The following is a 21,570-nucleotide window of genomic DNA, read 5'->3' on the forward strand; positions in this document are numbered from 1 at the left end:
GCTAACTGTAACCTGGTTACATAAGTGCACGTAAACATACTGAGTGTGCTGTTTTTTTACTTGATAATTTACCTTGCAGTGGACAGTTTTCAGTGCAACTGCACCTACCTAAGTAGTTCCCAAGAAACCTGACAATGCATCTGTGGGTTATCCATTGCATTTCAAGGATGGACATATCTCAAAACCTGGACAAATTAAACCAGAACTAGCTGCATAGTTAGATACTACTATAGAGGTAAATGGGGGGAAAAAGGGTTCTGTCATTTTGAGTCAGTTGACCCTTTGCGACATGGCAGAATAGGGCATAAGAACATTTCTGTTCAAGAAAATCAAAGTGAATTAACCATAAAGATGAGAATTATGTAACAATTTTAACATCTGATTAACTTCAAGATGGAGATTTCTCGGTATGTCTCTTACGCTGAAAAGGGAAGTCGTTTGAGTGAGAAACCACTATTACACCAGTTTCCTGTTGCAGCTTTTTGTTCAGTTGCATTGTGCTACTGCAAGTCACATTTATTTTCGACACAACCTCATCATGTTTATCTGCAGCTTCAGAGTGTGAGGGGATGATAAGCAAAGAGTTAACAGGATCAGACCTGATCTTGGCAGGCAGGACTTGTAAAGGTTGTCTAATGAGGGTTGGAGGGGTTGGCGTTGGGGGGTGTTGTTGGCCAAATGGAACCGCTGGAGCACAACACAGCTCACACCAAGAGACCAAGGAATCTGAGAGCCGGCCCTCCCCCTCCCATGCAAACACAGACATTAGTGGAGAAAAAGCACCTCGAGCACGCATGCATGAACGGACGTGGTTGCACACACACAAACACAGACTAATAAAACAACATATGCTCTTGTTTCTACTACCTGGAGCAGCAGGTGGGACGCCCCTCCCTACTGAGTAGTATAAGAGGAGGGAAAGGAAAGAAAAGACGAGGCCCCCTCTATTGTTGGACACACAACAAGGAAGTGAACACTGTGGTTAGGCAGATATATGAGGCTCACATTGTCTGTTGATATGATGGCTAAAAGCAGTTTGATTCATCACATTTCATTTTACTCCAATGTATATATCTATTTATATATATATATATATATATATATATATATATATATATATATATATATATATATATATATACATATATATGTAAGCTCACTTACTCTGATCCCTGTTGACAATTGCACATGCGCAGTACCCATTCAGGCAGGTGGCAATGCTTGACTACTGACATAGCCTCAATGTTACAGTGGTTACTTGTTTATATCTTTTACTCCAGTCTCTCTTTCAAACTCAGTGCTGCTTGAATGACTTTTGTGCGCTGCTTAAACAGCGACGGATGGAAAGCTATTAACTTGCAAGCGTCCATAACTTCAACACACATCACAGCATTTCACCGAAAAATTAGCATGTCCACCCGTTCCATCACTGCTGATTGTAGCTGGAGTCCATAAACACGTGTGACTACTGCAGAGCCATTTCACCAGGGAACGAATGCCAATTGTACCAAAGCCAGATTTTAGTGGGTGTTTATGGATTTTTTTTTTGGTGAAAGGGGTATAATACTTTTCAAGAAGCCACAAACCAGACCAATTCATCACATCCTCATACGTAAAAGACTAAATAGGTCGATTTCCAGTCAGTCCCGAAATGACATATTTAACCCTTTCTAAAACCACATGACCTTTGTAGTGTACCAGTAACAGGCGTTCCGGACTTTTGCCATACACTCGCAGTTTGGTTAGGTTATGGCAACAAAACAACTTGATAAGGTTTAGGAAGAACCATTTTTTCTGGGCTTTTTCCCCTAGTCGCTAAGCTATGATATTACAAAACATGACGGGTCAGTTTCAATGATGGCCATGGGGCAACACTAATAAACAACAGCAACACGGCAATATCAGATTGTGCAGCCAGCTTCACAGAGCCACTCACCTTTGTTTGGGTGACCAGTTTTGTTTAAGAGGGTTTGGTTGATAGCATTATGTATGAGCAGTTTCTGACTTAGTGTTCACATGAACATGAACATGAATTAGGGATTGGTTGGGTTTTTCAGTATTATTAAGAAGGACCCCTTTTCAAAAAGTATCCCATCTTGTAATTCACAACATTAAAACAAGTGGGATTCCAGCCTCCTATCTGTTCTCCACAAATATCTGAAGAGAACATCATATATGACATTGCAATTGAACCCGAGTCAACACCAGCTAATTAGTGCCAGGCATTTAGCCTTCCACTTTCAATGTTGTTTGTCCTATATAATACAATCATAAAGTATGTCCTTAAAGACATACTTAGGCAGTTCCTAGCATATAAACAAATGTGAATACACCCATAATCTTCTTATTTATCATAAATGTCATCGGCTCGCTGTCTAATGAGTATAACACTCATACAGCTCAATGACTTCAGAGGCAGTTTTCATCGCCAGAGGACACGTAGGAACACATTTTACTGTACCTAAAAGGCAATTTATTCCAATGACCTTTTTACAAATCTATTTCGTGGTGCTCTCTGTCTGGATGAGGGCTAGTGGCAGAGCAGGCGCTGCAGCTCGAGCAATGGTCTGTTGTGATTACCCCGTGTGTGGCTCTGCCCTTCTGCTAACAATAATTGCCTTTTGCAAAAACTGCATTAATCATGTTGTGACAATACATAAAGCCCTTATTGGAATAAGCATACAAAGGAGAGACAGTCGGTGTGAGTGGACAGCGGTGGGGGCTGTGGGGGTGGGAAGAACAGGGAACAAGAAGCAGTGAGTAATATGAAACCTGGACATATAGGATGTGAGGGGGGGGAAACATGAAAATGTGCAGGCTCGATAGAAAGAAAGAGAGACAAACAGGCAGAGGGAGAGTAAATCAGTGCTGATGTTGTCTTTGTTCCAGCAGTTGCACATAAACAAATTACATCCAATCCATCCTCCTACCTTTGCATAGAAGCTGCGGTCATTACATAACGTGGCACACAGTCCAAAGACATAATAATACTGGCTCAAGGCTGCTAAAGATTAGTATGCTGGACCACTGAGTCATGATATAGATGGAGCACAGCCTATGAGTAATGATCGATAACCAAGAGTAACTGTTTCATTGGTTAACTGTCAGAACACATTTTTCTATCTCACTTGGACCGGCAAGTAATTCTCAGACAAGCAGATGAGGTCAAATAAGCAGAGCAGTCTGAGGGGTTGTCACATTATTACATGCAGCCATCTCTAACAGCACTTGACAGCGTTCAACAAAGCTGAGCAGAAATGAGTGATGTATTGTCCTATGGCATGTAGGAAAAGACATTTGATTCTAAGATCGAACTCCTCGCCATTATGATGCAAAAGTGAAGCTTTTACCTGCAGAGTATAGCAGCTGTTTTATTAGGGGCTAAGCTAAGCTAACCAGCTGTTGGCTATAGCTTCATATTTACATCATGCAGAGAGTAGTATAACTTTATAAATGTATAACTTGTATATAAAGTGATGTAACTCTTGGTAGTTAGGCGGTTTAATAGTTTTATGTAACAGTGCTTCATATTTTGTGAACTGATCATATGTTTTTGTGTAACATTCTAATCCCATAAGTAAATTAATAGAAGATAAAGGACAATAACCCCCTGTGAAATGTAATGCAGTTAACGTATAACGAAGCATTAAAGGGAATTACTCAAATACACACCTCTAAATTGTATTAAAGTACAGTACTTGTACAGTAAAATGTAATTACCTCTGCAACTCTGAAAATCATGAATTCAAAATCCAGCTGTTTGGCAAAACAAGCCAACACAAACCCGATTCAACCAATACACTCATCACTGCTGAGAACAACTGCTATTTCCAAATAAATGGAGGAGGCTGTGGCTGCAGATCAAAACACACAACGTCCTCCCAAAAGACTAAAAAACACAATGGTCAAGCGAATTGAGCATTAGAAAGAGGCTGGGAGTCTGACTTCAGGGGCCCAAAAATAGGACACATTCCTCTGCAGCGGAGGGTGTGTGTGTATGTCAACAGGAATACATACCAAGCTCCTGCTGAGGGGGCTTGACTTTCTCCACACAGGGAGGGAGGCCAAAACAAAAGGACTGGCTGGTGTGTGCTTGCTCAGGAGCTGGATGGAGGTGGTTAGATTTCCACCATGCTGCAAAGGTGTCATGTTTCAGTAAACGTGGAATAGATTTGGCATTAAAGTCTGATGATAAATAAACAATATACTTGTTCTGGTTGATTATGTGGGAAATTCGTGTTTGTTGTTTGATTTCTTGCCAGAAATGAATGTCTTGTGTTTTATTAAAAAAGGAATGGACATTGCATATACCCCACTATCCTAGTGGCATTGTGGTGATCCTACAGTCCGTCTGTCTGGTATCCCTTGAAGCAGCCCCGCCCCATTTGCTTTGCTGTTTCCGTGGCCACTAACTAAAACATTCTTAATATTATATTTTAGTTTGGCATAACTCAGTCCGTTGTATATGTCACAGAACATACAGATTAAACTGCGTACCATTTTGAATTAGTGCTGCACTGGTGATTCCACGGCTACAGCCTACAAGGCGTCAGCTAATGCAGAATGGAAAGAAACCGCATTTTAAAGATATAATATGTAACATTTCAAATTAAAATGCCTATATGTTTTATTGAGTTTTGCACTTAGATTTAATCCCAAATGTTTCTAACAATGTTCGAAACCAGAGAAATTCCTCATTTCATTCAAGGTAATGGTGCTTTTCATTTGGTCGACTGTAGTTATAACTTCCAGGGTAACATCAGATAATAAGTCAGAGAGTGAGGAAGGAAGTCAGCAAATGAGACAAAACATGATGTGGATAAAACTTGAAAATGTGACAACATCCTTGAGCGTTTCTACGAGTCACATCAGAAGGACTTTCAATACCAATGGTTGTTATTTTAAAAATGAACAGCTCCCATGATCCCACACCACTTCACAACTTCATCAAATTATGCCTTTTGTTTTGGTTGTTTTGAGAGAGCCCTGGTGGCAGTAGTAACAAACTGTGCATCTGAGGCAAACCGGCTATTTTTTTTTGTGAATCTTGTTGAGTGTTCTTCAAATTTTTCAGTCACTGAGAGAACAGAAACCCCATTGTCATGGGGTTGAGTCAGGCATTGCTAAGAAACACGAAGAGGCAGGAAAGTACAAAAAATAGACTTTTTTCATGAGAACACTCAGCGAAGAAGGAGCTCTGTGGTAAGGAGTTGTACTCCATAGAATCTCAGTTTCATTGGTATCCAGGTAATCTGGGTACAGGCACATCAAAATAAAGAATCCAGGGTGCTGTTACGTGACATGAAAGCACCATTTTGATGTTGTTTTACGTTTGTTTTGTTTTTTACGTTTACAGACACATGTACCGTGGATATTGGAGAAACACATAGTCAACTGATAAAAAAGTGTACAAATATAATCTTTAAATCATCTGGAGCTGTCCTAGGGTAAAGTTTGGTTTTCTCACACGTTACCATTCTATCACTTTGAAAGGTGGGTTTTACTGATGTGTCATCCTGTTCTTTGTTTAGGCTGCTAGTGGGCGAGTGCAGTCCTGTCTTCTAAAAATATCATGTATATACTACTAAGTGGTTTTGTCTAATACATTTTGAGCAAAGTGTTACTGTTGCGTGGATTATGTTCACTGGCAATTTGTTTTATCCAGCCCTTAAGGTCATCTTTAATATACTTACTTACTATGGGTCTTTCGTAATATGGGAACACTCACATTATACTTCCACCCTCCAAGCCACAAGATTTCCGAGGTATGTGCGTTCACATAATTCAAGACTAAACAAAACAATGTGATTAAAGCTGCATTTATTTTATTTTAGCATTGGATCAAATCACTATGTGTAATATGAAAGGGTTCGCTCGTAGTAACTAACTCAGAGAATTATCAGGCAGAGTCTTGTTAAAATGCCTTATGTGGCATTTTAGCGTCCTTTAGCTTTTTGTTTTGGTTTTATGCCCCACAGATTCCAGTCACTGCATTGCCTTATTCAGTAGAGGTTACCCCCAAGAGGCCAAAAATCGACTGATGCAGCTCTAAATGCAAACTATTTGATTTGTGCCACTAGGAGTCTCTCAGTCAAAACAAAACAAAAATCTTTTCCCCGGTGTTTAGCGAGTAGGGCTGGGATACGCGTTGAGCGCAGACCTACTGTTCAGCTGCTCAGAACCAGCCAGCTCTGGAGGAAAGAGTGGGGTGCAGAGCCAGACCCTAAATCCCCCAAACACTCAGCCACATCAGATTCCGCTCTGATCTGGACCGTACTGACGGGAGGAGAGCTCAGAGTTTGGTTTTTAACTTTTGGGATTTAAAAGTGGATTTATCTTCACTCCTGTTAAACAACCTGACTGCGGCAGCTGTATTGTTACTGTAATGCTGACCACCGACTGGAGCTGGAGGGGGAATATACTTTACTTCATGAACGTGACAGAGAGGAGAGGGGGAAAAGAAGAGAGCACCGGAATCTTTGGTGAGTGCTGAGTTCAGAAAGGTTGATCAGTATTTAAACACATAGACACACACACACACACTCAGTGTCAGTGCCCTTGCTCGCTAGTTTATGTACAGTAAAATAAGATGGCTGTTTGGGGTGAATAAACACGTAGTAAGGAAACCCAATATGTTGATTGTTCTGCTGATACATTCAGTGTAAACAATCTGTTGACAAAGTTGACAAAAAACAAAAAAATTGACAGCATTAGATTTCTCTAAAAAAGTAATAATATCTGCAGTTCTACCACTAGATTAAGACACACTGTGTCATACATTACCATGTGATTATGAATAACAGAAGGTGGGAGGTAATGATATAATGGTGTAAAGGCAAGTCATGTATTTTTGACATCTATTAATAAATAAATGACCAAACAATCATCCTAATTGATTGAGTCTAATTGCTCTGATACTTTCTATACTGCTGTTTGTTTTAAAATACATCCTTTAGGCACCATATGTGCTGTTCTGTACAGATCCATTCATGTAGAACACCTTGTCAGAATGATTTTTCTCAGCAGCAGAACAGGTTCTGTTCGCCTGCGAGCCTGAACAATCCGTCCCCGCTGCTCTTTAAACAGAAAGCTTTCAGTTAAGAGAGTGCGGATCATTACGGATTACAGTGAAAGGGTAATGAAGACAGGCGGCGGTGAAATCTCTCCAGGATACGGAGCGCGGCTCGGGGCTGAGCGAGCGGAGCGGGGCCGCGCTGCTCCGGTGGATCAGTGGAGGTAGTTAGTGAATGTTTCTTTGCACAGTGATTAAGGGGGAGGACCAATGGCAACAAAGGAGACGGAGAGGACGGTAGCTCCTCCTCTCCCTATCTCTCTCTCCCCCTCTGTGCTTTATAGATGCATATAATCCCGGAGTTGACCCAGAAAACAAACTCCTCTGACTGCCGAGACGCCGCAGAGTTTGAATCCGCCGCAGGGGCTGCATGTAGCCGGAGCATCAGCTGGAGAAACAACCGGCACTGATCCAACTTCACCGCACGGACTCCACATTCATACATCGGGTAGGTGTCGTCTTCTGTTACTCCCTGAAACAGGTAGAGAGGCAGCACTTTCCCCTTTGTACCGCGGACTATTTTATCATTTCTCCACAGACTGAACACGGGCTGATCAGATCTGGTTACAGGCTGTTAAATCAGCCCCTGGCTCACCTTGTCACTTGGTTTGCTTGCAGCGTTATTGCCTATTATATTTGTTGCGGGTTCATCGAATAATGTCAAACAGCCCACATGCACTGTCCTCGGGGATAGGGGAAAAAAAGAGGTTACATGCTTGTGTAATAATGCCAGTAATTATTATCCTCCCTCAGACTATCTATTTACAAAGTGGCATTTGGCTCAATGATAATCCAGATCTGCAAAGAAGCTCCACAGATAGGGTTTAATTAGGTAACACAAGAGCAGCATATTCTAAGGAGGATTGAGGCTATTGAGGAAAGTGTCTTGTTTTATCAGCTCTAAAAGGGTTGAATTGCTACAAGCAGCCGTGGGCTCCACTGGAGTTCATTTTTAAGGGATTAAAAGCCTGAAATGTCTTTGTTTTTCACAGATAGGAGCAGTCAGCAGTCATTCATGCTCGCTCTGGATGTGCTTTTATGCTCATCCCATTTAGAGGCAGGTTAAGAAATAATGTCATTAATTTCAATAAGCCAATCACAGCAAATTACAGTTCCAGCATCAACAGGATCTGTTAGTCATGTGTAGGTAATCTTAATTCAAGATCTTTTGTAATGACTGTGTGGACACAGGCAGTGTGTTGTGTGTTGAGAGGGGGGGAAGAGGTGTGTGTGGTCTGGAGAGGCATTCCTCTGCGTCCTTTTGGCTGCAAGGGTATTGCTGCCCTCCCTCGTCGGTGTGATATCCAGTGGTAATTCACTGATGGTGTCATTCTGGAGGTTTGAGATTTCCAACGTAACTGGAGCGTTCAAATAAAGGAAGAGGAACTGGGGAGCAGAGGGAGTGTAGTTTCATTAGAAACAGGGCTTGTTCTCATGAGAGTAAAGGAGTTCTGATTTCATTTTATTCTTTTAAAGGGCTACTCCAACAATTTAGCATTGCACTCTGTAAAAGTGGTGGAAAGTGACAGGAGACAGATAAAAGCGAGAAAGGTATAAATCGCAGCAGCAGACGCTGATATATCCTGACTTTTAGTCTCGAGTATGGGTCAAAATTCAAAAACACTGGATCCTACATTTCACATAATGCAAATGAATAGCCCTTTTTTCATTAGACCTTCCCTGCCTGTAAATGCTCACAACTTTGAACCCCAAAAGACTAATTTGGAGCCCAATCCCAATCCAAACAGACCTAATGACATCATTGGAGTACAGCTGGGGGATATGTTTTTTTTAACGATCTATGTCGGTTATGTTGTGTAAAATGTCTAAATCATAAAAATTGAATCATTAGGACTTACAGAAAAAGGTTATGCTTTGTTAGGGCTATCACAATTCTTCAAATCCACAGTTTGATTTGACTTGATATTTTAAAGGGGCTCTGTTGAACTTCTGTTTTGTGCCTGAAGCCGGTTGTTAATTTATGATAGCTAACAACGCTATAATAGCTAGACTCCATTCTAAACTAACCTTAGCTACTGTTGCTCTATGTTAGCGGAGCAGAGACATGCACTGAGATGAGTCACTCGAGAACGTGCATAAAGTCACATTCTTTGGACTGTCATGGAAAATCAGACCTTCACAAAGAAATCCACAGTCCAGCAGCATTACACAACTTAAAAAAATAGTCCATGGGCTTGTATAGGCAACCGAGAGAGACTGGGACAGTCTTATTTTTCACGTCACATTAAAATGTATGGCCAGTAAAAAAAGTGATTCATCCATGTAAATCGTACAAATGAGGTTAATTTCGATCACATTGTAATTAAGGGTCGAAATCATGACAATAGATAATAGCTGGCTACATTAGCAGTCTTGAGTAAAAACAGTGCCGTACATGGCTAGCTTGCCATGGCTTTCTTGTAGCAAATTTAACAGTTGCATCTATGAGAAGGACAGACTGAAAAGTCTCGGCTGTGTCAATGGAACAGGATTCTATTTTGTTAATTTTATGTCGTACTTGTCGGGTAGCTAATGCTAGCTAGCTATAGCATGCTAGTACTCTGTCAAGGACAGGAGCTGATTAATTATTCATATTAAAGCAGATGTTTGTTCTGTACTTAGTTGAAGTATCTGGTACTTTGAATGTGTCATGATGAAAGCCTGTAGGTGCTGCAGGTCTATTGTTCTTGCTCAGTTGTCTTAGGCCCATACATTTAGTCCTAAAAAGGTCCTAAAAATATTTTCAAACATGTTTTAGGTTGTCTTCGTTTTGCCTAGTCCTCAGTCTTCAAGGCTATCCTTTGAAACTTTAGAAAGCTTGTTCCAGAAGCGCAAAATACCTTCATACAAATGCTTTAAAGGCACTCCTTGTCATGAGTGAACTGGACTTCTTGTATAAAGTGTTGGATTACTCACTTTTAATTGTGGATATTATAAGTCATGTAGCTTGTAATAAAAAGCCTAACTTGATGTGTTTTCTGTTCAGGGTGACAGAGCAGTCATGGCTGAACACATGATGATGCCCATGACCCACGGCTTCAGGATGGGCATGAATGGACCTCCGCAGCACAACGGCCAGCCCGGTCTGCGCAGTCTGCCCAACGGCCAGGTGATGCACTACAGCAGGAACCCTCAGAACAGCATGGAGGCTGCCATGAGACAGCGGCCGGGCATGGTGGGACCTGGAGGGATGGCCGGCCCTGTGAATGGAGCTCCCATGGCCAACCACCACCACCAGATGATGTCTGGAAACATGATGTACAATGGCCAGGCACCGCAGCAGCAGCACCACCACATGCACCCCCAGCAGCAGCAGCAGCAGCAGCAGCAGCAGCAGCAGCAGGGTGGACACCCTCAACAGTACCACCCTGGTACCCTCACCTCTCAGCAGCTCATGGCCAGCATGCACCTGCAAAAACTCAACACTCAGTACCATGGACACCCACTAGGCTCACCCAATGGCCACCACCTGCCCAATGGTGCTCAGTACCGGGTGGGTCCAGCCCAGTTATCAGGCATGCAGCACATTGGTGCCCCTTTAGGGCTAAACGGCATGGACATAGACCTGATCGACGAGGAGGTTCTGACTTCACTGGTGCTGGAGTTTGGGTTGGATCGCGTTCAGGAGCTGCCTGAACTCTTCCTGGGACAGAATGAGTTTGATTTCATATCGGACTTTGTGTGCAAACAGCAGCCGAGCACAGTGAGCTGTTGAGCAGAAGCGAAGCGGTCAGAAGCTGGTTTGGTTTGTTTGGACTGGACACCCCAAAGAATGACTGAACGGTCACAGTAGCACAGCAAGAGGAGACAATCTCTCTGTTCTGTTTGGGTGTTTCTGTGTCTGTGTATTTGACAGTGTCTAGTACGCCCTCACACTGAATTGATGAAGAATTGTACTGAGAGTAAACGCAGCAGAAGCACCAGGTTCCTCCTCTTTGAGCCGGTGCCAGTAAGATCTGTCGTCTTTGGCCAAATTGAGGCATCCTGATGCAGCAGGCTCTGTCTGTACCCATCTGGCCCTCAGCACATGTGCCTGCAGTGCCAAGGCTTTGGGATAATTGTAAACTTAAACACAACGAGGGAACGCCTGAAAAGACTATCCATCTGGGTCTGCAGGATTCTGTGGTATCTCTAAATGTATTTTATCTGTGATGACACCTTCAAACAGTAGCAGACGTTTTACAAATTTATAAAAGGTAGTCCTCTGAATTTGTTTATACAAGGATTAAGGGATTGAAAAGAGATTTTTTTTTTCTGACAATTTGCGTGCATATTGAAGGCTGGCTCTTCAAAACTGAGTTCCTAGAAAATATTACACATTTCCTCGAAGAGCAGGAGAGTGAGGTTGTGCAGCATTCCAGGGTGACGTGACGGGGTTTATCTCGGATTGGTCGGGTGAACTGTGCTACACTGATTCTTTAGCTTTCAGTGTCATTTACCTGACTCTGATAAAATCTGCAATCTTTAAATGTATCTCATCTGTTCCCTGCTAATGAACTGTGATTGATCCATTGGCAAAGTAGCACATTGCTTCGAGAATTGGCTTAAACTAAGCATTGGTCTGTAGAAAAATAGCTCCGTGTCTCTCTGCTCCAAGTCACACTTCTAGATGCTCATGGCAAGCAAATCTTGGGTTACTGCTCAGTAGAATTGGAAGAATTGTTGGGGAGGAAGATGAGAAAATGATGAGAAACGGTGGTCTGACACAAGGCCCAAGAAAGCCAAGCAAAAAAGGCAGCCATCAAAGAGTGAAGGTGTTGGTCACAGATCTGAGGTGGGATTTTTTACTAAAACAGGATTGGTTAAAAAAAGAAAAAAAAAGTGCGTGATTGCAGAATTTGCATCTGTGTGTTATTTGTGTACGTCCGTGTGTGATCAGTGCAGTGAGGCATTTAAAAACCCATCAAATGGTCCTCCTCCCTAAACCATCACTCAGTGTGCTGGATGTGATTGGAGGCTGCGTGGGGAGAGAGATTTTGTTGTGTGGACACAATGTGTGGACACAGCACTCCCCGGCAGCACTTAGTTTAATCATTATTTAAAGCTGCCGCTACCTGTGGCATTGATTTCATTCGGCAGGAGGAGCGAGCGAAGAGCACAAAGCGTGCAAAGTTGTTGTTTTTGCCATAGATTAGCTTACTCTGCTGCTTTTCTACTGATTAGATTTAAATTACATGTTCTCACACGCTTGTCTTAATTGAGGTCGGCTTGCACATTCTCCAGTGTCTCAATAATTATAAAACGGACATGTTCTGTGGCGCTCATGTTTTTTTTGTTTTTTTTTGCGCAGTTGGTAATTAGGTTTTTTTGTCAAGGTTGCTGCGTTGCCGCTGCAGGCTGGTGGAGGGAGAACTTCCTGCAGTCATAAGGCTATTTGTAGAGCTGTCAGAGAGGTCAGGGCTTCACTGCTGCACTGTGTTAATCTGTTCCAATACAACTGTGCTGCTGTCCCTGTCTCTCTGGAGATCTGCCATCTCCACGCTCTCGAGTCAAACAATGGGCATTGAAACACTGTCGTAAAAAGGCAGAAAAAGTGCTGGAGAGTTCCCGCTCTGTTTCACTTTCTGCCTGGCAAACTGCAGCCAGACAAACTCACAACCTCACAGTTAAAATGGAAAATACTTCTGGCCTTAGCGAGACAGTGGCCTCTGATTACTGCTATATCAATAAGTGCAGCCTTCTTGTGTATTGTATCTTTGTACTGTAGACTAGAGGTGAAGTTGATCTAGACACATTTAAGGTACTTTGGAAAAAACATTGTCAGATGTAAATGTAAATCAGTGGCTGATTTTGATGTGTTGACAACAGATTATATCCTACATTTTTACAAACGAGTGTGTAGATACAGTATGAGTGTACCAATGGTTGTTTTTGGGTGCAGGGCCTGAAGCTTTAAGACCAAGTAGACTGCATGTTAAAGCAAGCGTGAGGGATGCCACCACTTTCCCACAAAGCGGCTGAGAATGTACAGTACATTACATTGTGGGAACTTGTCTTAAGATGGTAGATAAACGTGTGAGATTGTACTCCTTGTTCCAAAATTACACATCATTCATTTGGGTAAACCCCCCCTCCCTCCCCTCCTTCTTCTCCCACTTCCCCAAAGCTTTTGTAATGTTATTGATTCTATTTTAAGAAAATGTATTTATTTTCAAATAAAATATTTATTTAAAGAAATGTTTTCGTTGTATGTCAGTAATTATTTTATTCACTTTTTAAAAGACACAATTGATTATACTGTAATGTTGCTATATAGCGAGTAAGCAGTCTCAACCACAAAGGCTATAAGATGCTGTTCATTCGTCATATTTGCCTAAGTTCTCTTCTCTCGTTGGTTTTAGACACTTTCCCACCCACAAGAAGTGATGAGCAAACTCCAGAGCAAAGTACAAACTACATATCCTAAACAGTAATGAGTCAGCACTCTGTCAACACAAAGCTGGGCCTGCCGACATTTGTTTTATAATTTTATTGTGTTATATAATTTCAATTGTTGAACTTTAAAAGTAAAAAATAACAAGGGTAAAGTATAAATTACACAGAGGTGTGCTGATTTATAATAACAGTGACTATTCACACATACACACACACACACACACCTGCATCTGCCCACTGTTTTACCTACAGAAGCTCACAGACACGTGATCTAACTCTGAATGACAGGCTGTTTTTCTCCTCTGACCTTACTCTGCGGTCATGTTTCTTCTCTTCTGCTAGAACTTAATGTGAAGAGCTCACTGCACATCTCCAGCTAGGAGTCTTGTTGCCATTAGAAGAACATTTCTGTGGGGATTTATGGAAAAAAAATATAAAAATAGTCTCATTAAAATTCTAATTAGCTGTGCAGTAAAGTCATATTAAGGGGACCTGAAATACTCGCGCTGCTCTACATGATGTTAGTCGAGGCAGCGTTTTGTCCTTGAGCTGTTTTTAATGGATTTTTGAAAACTATCTGAGGCAGCGACTTGTAGACACACAGAGGAGCAAACCTGCAGCAGAACAAAATGTACAACTTCTTTACTTTCATTTGCATTAATTCATTTATTCACTCCTCATTTTCTGTTGGCCAGTTGGTTTGTTCATTGTTATAAAACATGTATAGATACAAGGTCTAGTACTTTTGAAATGGTTGAAATGCAATCAATTCATATAAATACTGTCTATACAGAATAAATGGATAAAGTGGCCTCCATCTCTCTCACATTAGATAAAGTCAAGCCAAGTTGCTTCTTCTTCGCTACAAAAGAAAAATATGTAATTATACAGAAATACTGAGAAGAGAGAAAATAAAAAATAAAAAACTCAGAAAAAAAGGAAAAATAAAACTTAAATGTAAAGAAAGAATGGCAAAGGAATTCACGTGAAAGCACCATAAAATTACACTCTTTAAATGTTATATTAGTGTGCTATAAATGTGATTCTATACCAACTGAAGTTGTGTGCAAAAACATCTCACACCTGTTTCCTGCTGAGTGAAATGCACCACTTTCTGTATCAGCACTTGCTCAGCTCATGTTGGATTGGGTCCAAACATTGTTTACGGAACAGAAATGCTTCTTTGTCAGCCTTTATGCCTGTGGGGGATGGTTGAATACAGTGTTAAAGATAATACAGTATTTTACTTTTTATGCTGACAGTTTGTGATGGTTCATTCCCTGTTCACCACAATAGGGCGTTCCCACTAGAAACATGCATTTGAGAATAATTATTAAACATTTAGCATTTAATTAACATGTTGAGAATATGATTAGAAATATCTGACAGAGGTATCAACAATGCTCAACACAGATCAGTGAGCCAGGGATTATTATTAGCTCTGTGGTGGAAGTGACATAATCAACTATATTGCATCACAACCTGCTCAAGGGAGCAACAGATTTGGATCACCAGTGGAAGACATAAAAAGTCTAGGACTATAGATTGTCTTTATTTGAACCCGCCTTCAGGAGAGATCATGAATGAAAAGAAATGCAAAGACAAATCTGCAGAGAATGTTCATCCAACTCTGCAGTTCCCCTGAGCGCCTTTCAGCTCACTGCAAACGTTAGCTGACATTACCCACCATAACCTACTGGTCATACCAGATCAATGCAGTTTTCCACCAGTACTTTCAGCGGCGCTGAGTCAAACCGAGCCACGCCACACCAGTTCACTGAGTACAGCCGAGTCGGGCCCGCTTGCCTCCAAGTGGGCTGACTTGATGTCTCTGCGACCAACCCGTAACAAGCATCCGTCTCCCCCTCAAACAATTCTGTGTTGCAAATTGTTACCCAACTCATGTCTGTGAAGGAAACCTGAGAGGAAGACGTTTTAAAAGTTAGCGTGTTCAGCTCTCAGTACTTTTGTAGCTGCTAACTGAATCTCTTTAGTTTCTCTCGTCCTGTTTGCTCTTTCAAACATCTGCTGTGTTTTACTGTTTCGTCGTGTTCACTTTCAGCTGTTTCAGGAGTCATGTTTAGTTACTGCTGGTGAAAATGCAAAGTTTCCTGTAATGCTGCTTCATAATAAAAGCTATTAAATTATAAAATAATGGGGAGCTTTTATAGTGAAGAAGTTACAGGAAATGAAACATGTTTGTAACTGAATTAATGGAGCGCCATTGGTTTAAAACACACCTGGTAGCCCAGGTATGGAGGAAATGAAAATCCCTGCAGTGCTGAGTCAAACCGAGTAGAGCCAGGCCGGCAGATGTAGCAGCGAAACCTCTGGGTATCAAAATGACACATTTTGTGTTATTAATTCATAACTGTATTTTTACAAGAACGCTCACACACAAACATATTACACCAAAGTGAGGCTTGTTCCTGCTATACTACATGAGCTCCACAAATCTGTACAAATTGAAGTTTCAGTGCTTATCTTCACTTAATATAAACAGGAAACTGTATCATTGAGCCACTTCCTAAAGCAAGGCAGGGAAGTTCATATCTACTCTCAGAATAGCCCTTCTGGCTGTAAGCATACCAAACATGAGAGCCTGCTGGGTCTCATATGGTAGCTCAAAGGCCCACTCAGAGCAAATCATTATAGCGAGAGCACAGTCAAGGGTGACTTCTTTCTCAAATTATTAGACTGAGCAATTTTCTTCAAGAACTTCTTTAATCTAAGGCACAACCAACATCGATGAGTCAAAGCCCGGTCTTTCAATTTACATGTGTAATATGTGGATTGATTACATGCAAAAATCTTATTCAGCTTGGTTTTTGAAACGCAAATTCTCGACATAACCTTGAACTTTATGAGCTCAAGTCCAGCACTGAGAGAACGGCGCTTAATCCTATTCAACCCTTCTTCCCAAAGCTCATCTGACATCTTCCTGCTGATTTCTCTCCTCTATGCCTCCTTAACATGGCCGGAGGAAGTCTTCTGTGTGGAAACATCAACAAACTGTGACCCTGTAAAATGTTTGGAGGTTTAGGGGTGGACTTCTACTGTCATGTGTCAAGCTCATTCTTAGCCTGAGTATACAGATAAATAAAAACATGCAGCCTCCTCATTTATGCCAATAAAACTGTTGACGTAGAAGGCTAAAGCCAAAAAAACCCAACAACAACAAAACAAGACACAACATGATCAAGCAACAAGCAAAAAAGTCAATGGGATGAAAAGCCTTTCAGCAACACACTGCAATGGTAAATGAACCAGGCACATCTGCACAATCCTTGTTAATTACTTTGTAACATGAACACTGTTTACCACACCATCACTGAAACTGAATCTAGTCTTAGACTATGACAGCAGTGTTTTGGCAGTTGATAATCCTTCATATTCATGGATGTATCACTAAAACCAGCTGTCCTGGCTGGTATGTCATCGTCTCACTAGTACCTGTAGGAACATGCCCCGGCCATGCAGCCTCATCCTTTTGTTTTAAATGCAGCATTATTTGGAAGTTAAATGCTGGTTTCTGCCTCAGTCTCAGACCATTATAGACATTATTCCTGTCACTAGCTAGAGAGAAACACTGTTGCAAGAATACCATTACTCACAGATTACAAACCCACTAGTAACAATATCACAATATAGTACCTCTTTGATGCCCAGTGTGAAGCCAATGTACTGGATATGACAGTGGTATATAGTATAGGCTATAGTGTGAATGCAGAGTCACATTGGATTCTGCTGGGACAAATGTCCATACTTTATACATTGAGGGGAGACATGGCAATTACACATCAGAATCAAACAAATGACTTTTTTTTTTCTTCTTATTTATTCTGAATATGCAAATAGTACAAGGCTTCCTGATTGCTACTAAACAAATTCTTTGCACAACATAATATAGAAATGAAAACTTGAGGAAGCAAAATAATAATAAAACAGAAAAAAAAAAGAAATAAATGACATATTTGAAAAGGAGTGAGAAGAAGCATAGCTTGTTAGCTCTCACCCCCATATGGCATGTTAATTAGTGATCTTCAGAGGTGCTGGTAAAAGATTTTGTTACATTTGACCAGTCTTTATGCTAAGCTAGGCAAATGTTCCCCTGGCTGTATCTTCATTTTTACCATACAGACATGAGAGTGGCATCTGTGTCGTCACATAACGTAATAAGTATATATCCCAAATTGTTGAACAAGTGAAATGTATGAAATTATGGATGTAAATACATGCAATTATTGATTAACATTGACATGAAATTCAATTTCCCTCTGCTAATATTCAATGTACACAAAACGGTGTTCTGTAGTACAATAATTAAAACAGATATGCAGGCACTAAGTATCTGTTACCACATTGATCACAAATGAGCTGCTTACGTGTAGGAGTGATGTGAAAGGACTGTAATGGTGTACCTTGGCAAACATATTCACTTTGACTTTAAAATTGAGATGTAGTCACAACCACTCAGCCATACAGTTATTGCAGCAATCCCATTAATGTCAATACACCAGACATTTCAGGTTATTATGTTAACAGGATAAATCAATATAAATTATATAATGTAAATATACTGAAAATGAATTAATCTGCAGCTTCACATTGTGATTTGATAAGACAGGTCCACATTTATTGAAAAATAATGTTTCCTGTAGCTGTATTCAAAAATCTATAATTGCATTTGCATGTATTATAAAATCTATGATTGAATCTTGAGTTTATAATGGCAGTAATTGTGTGAATGATCAATGCAATTTGAATGATTGGGTCCAATTTACTGTACTGTACATCTAATGAGTCAGTCTCCTTGCTCAGCCACTGCTCCAGTGAAACTACCCCGTGGTTCACGGCTACTATCCAGCAGTGAAGGACTGTGGTTGCACAGGGCATAGCAGTACAAAAGACAGGTACTGTATAAAGAATTCAAGTGGGAATTTGTAAAGAAAAAAGAATGTGAAAAGAATGCCAAATATGAAAATGCGAAATTCGCGAGGAGTTTTGGGTGTGTTGAATGGTGAGAAATGACGCAGTGATACAAGATCTTCGGTCTGAAACTGGCCACACGGCTCACCATAAACTGAAACTGAAATGCACAAACTGAGTCACACCTCACTGTGTACAGTACACACATGCATTTGTACCATGTTCCCTGACATTGTTTTACACCCTATCATTGCCCCCTTGTCCCTCTGACCAAACTGGTTCACTTCACATGTCAGCGTCAGTGTCTGCTGCTTTGCACTTGCAACCATCTCTTAGCCCCAATCTCTTTGTTATGTCTGCCAGCCAAGTCTAATCCAGGACACAGAGTGAAGCTGGCACTGCCAAGTCCACCTGGTGGGACAGCAGGGTGGCTCTGCGTGCCACATCTGCTCCGACATGGTAATACTTTAAAGCACTGCTGGCAGCAGGGCTTACACACGAGGCTGCTCTAATGGACTCATTTTTATAAATGTTTTTTCAATGTGCAATAAGGTCTTGTAAATCATTTACAGTAAAAGACAGAAGTCAGACTGATCTAATGATTAAGTCACGTAGACAGTTTTCATTTTTGAGTTTCACAACACTTTGACCTTTTCAGCAATGACATGCACAGTTACAAGCCCAGGCGTGTCCAGAGTTATGTCTTGTTTGGTTGTGTACTTGTACTTGTACTGTAGAATAAAATAGAAAAAATAATAGTTGAGAATGAAAGGTGGATGTGTATTTTTGTCAATAAACAAAGAAATTAGAATACTGTTCAAGGAAATGTTACACAAAGTATATCATGAATCACTCCTTTCATTATTTGAATAGGAATATACGGCCTAATATACAACTTAGGTCACATTTTGTGCTCATTTTCTAGGTTCATACTGTCATTTTGGGAGTCTACTAGAAAATGTTAGTGAACAAAACTCTGGCACTCTCAGAGAGCAAATCTTGTGTTTTATTGTGAAAAAAAAAAGTCTGATATAAGGTACAAGGTAATTTACTGGTTAAAACACGTGGTTGCATAACGCAACGTTTGTAAACTCTTTAATGCTGCACAAATTACAGAACATATATACAGTTATTTATATAGAAATATACAGAAACACATAGTGCATCTGTTGAATCTGCATCAGGGTGTATTTAAATGTCCATCAACGTTGACTGTGTGTGAGCACCAAGCATCAATGTTTTAAACATAGAGTCCTCCTCTCCTCCTTCTGCTGTAGTCCTGCACTCTGTTGGCTCAGAACATGGTCCGCCCGTCGAGTGCAACAGCTTGATCTAAGATGTCTGCTGCTCTTAATCCAAAATACCTGCTTTCTTCTCCAATGATGGTGAAAATATTTCTGTTTCTTTAAGGCCCCCCTCCTGAAAAAGCCCAGACTGCTCTGATTGGTCAGCTCCCACAGGCCTGAGCAAGGCACCGCTCACCATGTTTCCACATCAGTTTGCTGTGTTTTTGCAATGATGCCTGCGTTGGGAGCATGGCTGAGGGCAGTCACTGTATAGTTGTGACATCACAACCTTACAGAAGTCCTGATGGATTGTTTGAGGTCACAGTTTCTGAATACTGGCTGTGTGCATTACTCCATGGATTGAGCATTTTGATACATTCACAGTGGTTCTATAGCACCTAGACCTGATTTATAATTATAAAACGCAAGGAATCTCACTTTACACAACAGTGAACAGTGAAATACTTTTATGTCACACGCTGAGTCAGATGACTATATCAATGTAACATGTGGTGTCTAGTGGAGGGGAAAACAGTCAGTGTCATTGGGTCTTGTTAATTAGGCCAGCACAGAAAGAATTGATTTTATGGCGTGAGGTTATGGTCCTGGTGGTCTGCAGCCTCCTGCCAAAGGGGAATGTCTCAAATAATTTGTGTCCGGGATGAGAGAAGTCAGTCACAATTCTTTCGGCATCTCCAAAACTCAGTAACTAACATGCCATATCTTGTCTGTATCCATATTCAAACAGATGTAAAAATGTCAAATTGTGGGTGCCAGAACTATTACTTGGCTAACACTTAGGCTAAATGACTGGAGACTTATCATCACTGAGAGATTGACAGGATACCACCGTGCCCGTACCTATACTAGAACCTCTGATGATCACTCACAGTATCTGGCAACCTGGGTGGATAAACGGATGTTTTCCAAGAAGTAGTTCCAGCTAATCACATCATTATCATTGTCATTCATTTGGACTGATGTATTTGGCCACCTGATGAATGGAAGTCACATGTTCACTCTCTTTTAGCTCTGTGTTTGGTCTCTACCAATTCCAGAGGGAGATGTCTTACTCTTTACCTGCTAAATGCACCACTATGTTTGCCTGCTAGTTTATAATTGTGTCTCTCTGCTGTTTAGTGCTGAGCAAGTAGTGTACAGTGGGGTTTTAGAGCTTTCTCACTGAAAACAGCAGGCTGCAGTAGTAAACTGCTGCTAATGTACAAACATCAACTGTAGCCACTATATAACATAGTATTCTTAATTTTCACCAGGGGAGCCAGGCCTGGTATTAAAACTGTGGCTTTAAAGTTGGTTTTGAAGCATCATTCTTGTGTATCCACTGATGGATCAGGGTCGGACAATATGTTAATCCCAATCATATAACACTGTTTGCCTCAGCCCAGTGCCTCATTACATAACCACGAGTTACGTACCTGGTTTAGCAGAGGACTTTCGCTCTTAAACACAGCTTTCTGCAGATTAATAATAGTTCAGTGAAATGTCTTTGAATGTTTTGTTCCCCAATGACACCGAACTGCTAAAAGTAAAAAAAATGAAATCTACGAGTCCAATGTTTGTAAAGGAGCATGTGACTAACAGAGTGTGAACCGCACCCTTTCCCAAGCTTCCGAAGATGTCATCAGCTGTATGTTTTCCTATAAACAGTAATGACAGTCAGGTAGATGTTACTCGCTCTCCTTGCCCTGAAGCAGCAGTGACGCACACAAGCGTTCACTACAACACTTCCCTCTAGTTTGCTCATGTCTGTTTTTCACTCAAGCCCTATGGCTGAGTCTCGACGTCTGAGAAAGTTGGCCTCATCGTCACTACTTTGCATTCTTGCTCACCAGATGACTCACCTCAGCGCACTGGTGAAGGGGGCTGAAAACAAAAGAGAAGTGATGA

General features: G+C 41.0%; 1 protein-coding gene across 1 annotated transcript; it reads left to right on the forward strand.

Annotated features, from left to right (window-relative positions):
• Positions 1 to 7,360: 7,360 nt before the first annotated feature.
• On the forward strand, positions 7,361 to 13,249 carry cited4a (Cbp/p300-interacting transactivator, with Glu/Asp-rich carboxy-terminal domain, 4a). The gene is made up of 2 exons (XM_073462965.1): positions 7,361 to 7,520; positions 10,059 to 13,249. The coding sequence occupies exon 2, from the start codon at positions 10,074 to 10,076 to the stop codon at positions 10,785 to 10,787; it is 714 nt and encodes a 237-aa protein (XP_073319066.1). The 5' UTR covers positions 7,361 to 7,520; positions 10,059 to 10,073; the 3' UTR covers positions 10,788 to 13,249.
• Positions 13,250 to 21,570: the final 8,321 nt, after the last annotated feature.

Source organism: Pagrus major, chromosome 3 (genome assembly GCF_040436345.1).
Source record: "Pagrus major chromosome 3, Pma_NU_1.0".
Taxonomy (NCBI): domain Eukaryota; kingdom Metazoa; phylum Chordata; class Actinopteri; order Spariformes; family Sparidae; genus Pagrus; species Pagrus major.